This window comes from Zerene cesonia, chromosome 19 (genome assembly GCF_012273895.1).
Source record: "Zerene cesonia ecotype Mississippi chromosome 19, Zerene_cesonia_1.1, whole genome shotgun sequence".
Lineage (NCBI taxonomy): Eukaryota > Metazoa > Arthropoda > Insecta > Lepidoptera > Pieridae > Zerene > Zerene cesonia.
The window spans coordinates 2,706,538-2,713,576 of record NC_052120.1 but is presented as its reverse complement, the minus strand read 5'-3'; the positions used below and the strand labels follow the sequence as shown (position 1 = coordinate 2,713,576).

Here is a 7,039-nt window from a genome sequence, read left to right as displayed (position 1 = left end):
TTTTATATAACAATTTTTAGTTCAAGTTTTATTTTTTTTTCTATCTTTTAACGTTTAAAATTTTTTTACCTACAAGTGTATAATGAGCAGGGAAGGGTCTGGCTCTCACAGGCTATACCTAGCAAGAGGGCCAGAGCCTCTCAATCAAATTGTACAAATATCAAGGTGAAATAAAGATTTATTATTATTATTATTATTTTATACAAAAGGGCAGCTGACTTTCCCGTTGTCGGAAGAAACCCGGATGTTGGCTTAAATTGCGGAAGTAGGTTTAAAAAGAACGTAGGTAATATTGTATGAAAGTTGGTGTGTATACTTACATATTTATATATGTGTATATATTTCTCATTTGACACAACAGGGCGATGTTGTCGTAAAGTGATAAAGCCCCTTCGATATTAAAAAAATCATTCCTTTGCTAGAAACAAACGTAGCTAAATAAAGGATAGATAAGTCAATAATCTCTTGATCGAAGGTAATAGTACAATATTATTACGAATTTTTTTACCACAATCACAAGGCTCCTATTCGAATCTTTGTAAGGTCAATGATACTAATAGTAATAAATCAATATGACGGAGGTAGAAAACAAATACCTATATTCATTGTTAGGTTATACATATTTAAAAAAAAGGTTTACAGTATTCTATTGTTATTATATCTCAATTCCGAATACAATCAAATTTCAATCTCGTTCCTAATAAATTGTATGTAACTACTCCTAAGACCGGGATGCACAAATTCTACGTTCGCTTTCTTCTCCAATTGAGGAATTATGCCATAAGGTGGCAATAACTAAGAGCAACTCAACGAATCTGCTAATAAATTGTTACCCATTTTAAACCTACATATTCAATATACATGGACTATACATAATTTAACTTGAGCTGTGTGTATACAATCCACAACAAAATGTACGATTTATTATTCTAACTAAAACAGTGGTACCAATACTAAATTAAATAACGTAAACATACAATTGCTTATCAAAACTAAATAGGTAGTTATGTGGTTTTTATAAATGAATGTTAATCATGTGGACGACTCTAATAAATTATGTTTACTTTACTGAAAGTTACCTTTTTGGCCTAAGAAAGTATGACGTATATTTTTGCATAAGTACTAAGTATGAATTATAAATTAATCAACTGTATTATACAGATGGGAAGTGAAATTAAAAAGACACACAATAATGTACTCGTAGAATTAATAAAATAACTACTCCTGACATTTTAATTGTGGCAAATGTTAAGGTAACGGTAAATCCATACTAATGGTATAATCTTTACTAACATTTCAAATGCGAAAGTGTGTTTATTTGTCTTTCTTTTACGTCGCAAAAAAGCGATTTAACGAATAATATCATGTTCTTATAGGAATACTGACGCGGGCTTCTAACCCAGTACACCAATAGAAAAATAAAGTAAAACTTGTAATTAACGAAAAACATTAACGATGATAACGTAACCACGCTCACTTTGAAGTGTTCGAAACGTTGGGTTAAAAAATACATATAATGAATAAATCGCGTTAATAATCATTTAAAAAGTCTTTAATTCATAAACATTAACGATGTAAAAAAGATACAGAAAAAGGTCCACATGATTTTTTTATTGAGCAATGGAACAGTATAGTTGCAAGAAATTAAATTAATTTGCATATTTTAATACTAATTTATGATACTAAGATGACTTAAGAGTCGTGTTATATAAGTACTAGACACAAAGGACAAAAACATTATCAACCTTTCAACCTTCGCAATTAGGAAACGACACTCACAACATTTACATTAAAGAAATAAACTTGGTACTCACATTAGCATATCTTTAAAACGTGGACGATCGTGCGAAAATAAAACAAATGCGAATTTATTAGTGAATATGCCGTTTTTACCTTTAAAAATTCAGAAAATAGTTCAGTTCAGTATAGGTGTCATTCATTGTAATGAATGATATCGATTTTATAAAACAAATTTGCATTTTACAAATTAACACATTTCTTTATTGCAAAAGAAAATATATGCCTCAATATTAAAGTTTCTGAAGGCGGTATAAATTAGGAGGCTAGATAATTGAAACGAAAAATTTTTAACTAACGTGTTTGTGCGTAAAAGGTACCTACTCCGTGGAAATAAATATCGATTTAACTGATGTATTGCTCAAGTAAACAGATCTCAAGACCTATTGAAATACCGTTGTTATTCCCTTTTACCTACAACAAAGCAAAAGGCGCGCGCCGAAGCGAGTCGTTTCATATCAGTGTACCTTTAACCTACTACAATGCAAAGGTGCGGGCAGAAGGCAGTCGTTTATATTAGTGTAGATATGTCTAAATTGTTATTATTATTGTTATGCACACCGCGTGACGTTTGGCGACGCAGGTGCGCCGGCGCCGTCTGGCCACTCGTCTGCAGACACCATTAAATTGGCGCTTATTTTGATGTCAAGGCATCACGCAATGCGGAATGTTAGATGCGAAAATCTGAATTTTATGACAAGTGTTTTACGGCTTAAAATATTGACGCCATCGCTATACAGCCAAATCTCGAAATGGTAGATTTTGTTTGGCTTACGTTATGAAAATTTTAATATCAAAACTTAAATTCTAAGTTAAAGGTTTTCATTTGTTTAAAACAAAACAAAACTGTTTTTGTGTCTTTTGAGTAACATTGCTGGAAACGCAGAAAATTTTGACTTAACAAGCGATTTCCAGTATTACTGAAAAGTAAAAGAGTATCAACCCTCAGATAAGATATAACTTCTTTAATACATATCTTCTGAACTCATATTAAACAAATATTTAGACATTAAAAAAATAAAAAAAAACATGCTTTAATGATAGAACCAACTACATTGCGTAGGATCGACACAATATCGGGATCGGGATAATAAGAGTTCAGATAGAATTGTTCTGGCATTTTAAAGTGGGTCTAAATAAAATCTATAGCAGTCGGTTACATACATACAAACATACGTACATAACGTTAAGAAAAGCATGGGTACAAAAATAAAACTAGAAGAGAAAGAATAATAATTTATATTTACAACTCATAACGTTAAAGCTCCAAATATTGGAAATGCGTCTTCCTTCTTTAATCTAAACCTAAACCTATTAAGCACTCCACTCGCGACGATTACACTTCGAATTTGTGACGTTTGACCACTGTATAGAGTCCTATTTTCCTTAACCACATCTATGGACCGGCAGTTTTTAATCTTTATGTGCATATTTCGTTTCCTTAGACGCGCTGTTTCGAAGAAATCTTCTAGCATTTGTAGCTTCCTTTTCTGGCATATGGGCACGAGTCTGACCCTCGGTCGTCGTAACATTGGTCTAACAGGTGGGTATAAATCGTCATCATTTGCTTTTTCTGTGTTCGCTGTTTCGTTTGTGGGAGATTCTGCAATCAGTTTGAATTATTAGACATCGTACATCAGTGGATTTCTCCAGAGGTATCCATATAGAACCAATTATGATAAAAAAATATTTAAAAAACAGTAATATTTAATATTCAACAAAAATGGAAAAGAAATTGAAACCCTCATTAATATTATAAATGCGAAAGTAGCTCTGTCTATCCGTCTCTCTCGCTATTTCATCTTCACGCCTAAAGCACAGAGCAAACAAAAATTGTACATGTAAATTTACCTTGATAAGGAAATATAGTCCGCCTCGGCATTATCGAATCACCCAGTATTTCGTACAGTGTGTAGTCAGTCATTACGAAATCTTCCAAATAGGTCGTATGTTCAGATCTTAACAGGCACGTTGATACATCCTGCATTATAAATAGGACACATTTGAGACATGGTATTTATCCACAATTATCATTGCATACCTTCTAGTATTATAAATGCAAAAGTAACCTACTTTGTTTAACTGTTTGTCTCTTCTTCAAGCCTAAACAATTGAACCGATTTCGATTAATTTTTTTAATGTCATAGCTTTAGCTGGCCACTTGTCAGCTTAGTTGCCCATTAATTCGGTGGTTCGCCTGATGGTAAGCGATCACCACTGTCCATAAACATTCGCAGAGGTAGAGCCTACGTAGGCACTACCCGCTCTTAAGGGGTAAAGGATAAGGAAAGGATTAACGACTGGAAAGAAGGAATGGACTGGGAAGGGTAGGGAAAAGGAAACGAACCTCCGGCTCCGTACGAAACACAGCAGCATGCTATTATTTCACGTCCGCCTTCTGTAGGGTGTGGTACTTCCCGGTACGAGCAGGCCCAATTCGTGCCAAAGCATGCTCAACTCCAAGATTTAAAAATATTGGGAATTGTGAAACTTTGTACACTTATCAATGAATGTTGACAATACATTGATTTCATACGTATACTCCGTAGTATAAGAGCAAGTGAGACAATTTATTACCTATCAATAAAGTGTCGTTTTTCGTATTTTTTTTCCAACTCACCAACAAAGTCTGCCGCAGATCCATGGCCCGGCGGCCGCGGGTTTGCAAACAATCGTCCAAGTAGGTCAAGTAGTCGCCCAGGCACTCGACCAGAGCGCCGCGGCCCAGCGCCAGCACGCAGCGGATCATCGGCGCCGTGAGCCGGTCCCTCGTGCCTTGCGAGAGGTAGTCGAAGAGGATACCTTTACCTGTCGGAATGTGGTTATAAATATGTGGATACTGCATTTGCCGTTTCCCGATTACCGCATATACCGTTTCTAGCAATCAGCACTGCTAGAAACGGTGAAAGATCGTGAGAAGACCGGCATGAAATTAAATTGGAATTAAAAGTTCGCCTTATCGCCAATATATATGGATAAAGACTGCGTAGCGCGTATGGATAACAATGGTAGAAACGGTGAAGCATCGTGAGGAAACCGGCATGTGCGAGAAATAAAATTTCAACGGCGTGTGATATCCGCCAACCCACACTTGGCTAGTGTGGTGGATTAAAGCTTGATCCCTCATAGGAGGCCCGTCCTCAGCAGCAGGTGTTGGGCTTATGGTGATAATATTTAATGCTATCATGTTTTACTAATCTTTAATTTTGCTTCTGGCAAAGGCAAAAGTAAAGTATCCTTTGAGACATAGTAGCCGGCCATCTTTGATTTGAAATTTATTAGTGTCTACAAAAATTATATGTGTCATCTGTGCTAATTATACAAAGCTAAAGAGTTTGTGTGTTTGTTGGAATGCGCTATTCTCAGGATTTGTATGACCAATTTCAAAAATTCATTCACCGTTACATTTAAATGTGATCACATAGTGCTACAGGATATTTAAGTACTGGCAAAGCCAGAGTGGACCGCTAGTATTCAATACACAGGAGGTAAGAGTACCATTTTGAATATTTATAGATTTATTAAAAAAATTGATGTCACTTTACACTTTCAGTATTTTGAAATAACATTTTAGTATGTATGAGAATGTTGTTAATGAGTATTTCTTAAATTATTTAGTGCAATAGTTTATACCCATACCAATTGTGATGAATGAAGGCCAGGTTCGTGTGATTTTTGTCAATATTGTCACCATTTTCTCCGAAAGAGATCCATTGCCCAAAATATTAGACACCATTACTGGAAACAGCCTCTGGAACTAAAATTATATAAAATTGAATTTTCACGTCTGATCACTGTGTATTAATTTTAGTATGTAAGCAAAGGGCAGCTACAGTTATGATATAAATCAATATGATTTACTTAAAGATAAATAGATTATCGTGAGAAACGTTGCTTAAGGTTTGTATTTAAAATTTTAAAAACAAGAATTTTTTTAAGTTATACATACATCATTAAGTCAGAATGTGTAACTTTAATATTATATACTTTACGTAATTCTAATGAAAAAAACAATATGAATCTCACAGCGTACCTGTTGTTGTATATTCGTGTCCAAACTACAAGGATTTGAACAGAGTGCATCGACCATGTCCAAAACATTCGACTGCAGCGGCTTCTTGGCTGGCACATTCAACGCGTTCAAATTGTCATCGTTTAAAACTAGTACGGCTAAATTAAATAAGTTCGGAAATATCGGCCCTATCCGCGTGTTCGTTGTGAGATCCTCTACTGCTACTTCTTTCGGCTTCTTCTTCAAATTAAGTATTGCTGAAATTGACATACCATAGTCACTAATACATTGCGATATATTCTATATCGCTAACATTATTAAAAAAAAATAGAAATCGGATAGGTATCAAAAGATTGCCGATAAAATTTTTTCTTTCGCGTGCGGTGCGGGAACCGTTATCAGAGCAGAGCCTCTATAACAGTTTATGTTGAAATTTTCAATTTCAAATATGGGTGGAGTAGATTAGTCGAGTATTTTTTTGTTACATTTCGCTACGTTATCATAATGTTTATCACTGTAATATATATGTGCAAGTATTTTTCAATCCTATATAACATAATCATCATCAATAAAAAAAAGGTTTAAAAAAGTAATAATGAATTCAAATTGTGTATTATATTATGACATACAAACTGGTTACTATTAAGATTGCCACAGTATCGGTAAGTAACAGAGCTTAATAGTTTCCGAATTAATGATAAAACGTGTTTAACACTAACTCAATATTATAATATGTTACAAAACTTAAATAATTCCATGAAATTATGTATTTATTCAATATGAGTGGTTTTTAATTTCAATTGATCAATGGTGGCTCCGTGGTTGGGACCTCGGAGTTCAATTAAAAAGTCGGGGTTATAATGATAGTGAGTATATCCGCAGGAGCATCAATATTATCATGGAGTTTTTTTTAAGAACCTGGAGCATAAATAAAATATCACGCATCATGTCAAAATAAAAAAAAAATATTGAACAAACTATATGACGATTGGAAATACAGCCTACCATTTAGCCATATTTATTTCGACCATTTTCAAAAATGAAATATTTTGTATATATATACATATATATATATATATATATATATATATATAAATAAACATACCTCTTGCTACTTTAGTGTAATAATTCTGTAAACTACTGCTTATACTCGTGCTGCTGTTAAGACTTCTGTCATCTGTGATCCATTCAACAGACATCGTAGGTATAGACGAGAAAACGTAGCTCTGA

At 34.0% G+C, this 7,039-nt stretch overlaps 1 protein-coding gene across 1 annotated transcript in view; it reads right to left on the bottom strand.

The window, feature by feature from the left end:
* Positions 1-3,020: 3,020 nt before the first annotated feature.
* Positions 3,021-7,039, bottom strand: part of LOC119834659 — a 7,795-nt gene continuing 3,776 nt past the window's right edge. Inside the window, exons 5-10 of the mRNA XM_038359086.1 lie at positions 6,915-7,035; positions 5,831-6,066; positions 5,437-5,554; positions 4,418-4,605; positions 3,649-3,778; positions 3,021-3,400 (exon numbers count right to left, since the gene is read on the bottom strand). Of these exons, the coding sequence (XP_038215014.1) occupies positions 3,048-3,400; positions 3,649-3,778; positions 4,418-4,605; positions 5,437-5,554; positions 5,831-6,066; positions 6,915-7,035 (1,146 nt within the window). The 3' untranslated portion in view covers positions 3,021-3,047. The remainder of the gene's footprint in view (positions 3,401-3,648; positions 3,779-4,417; positions 4,606-5,436; positions 5,555-5,830; positions 6,067-6,914; positions 7,036-7,039) is intronic.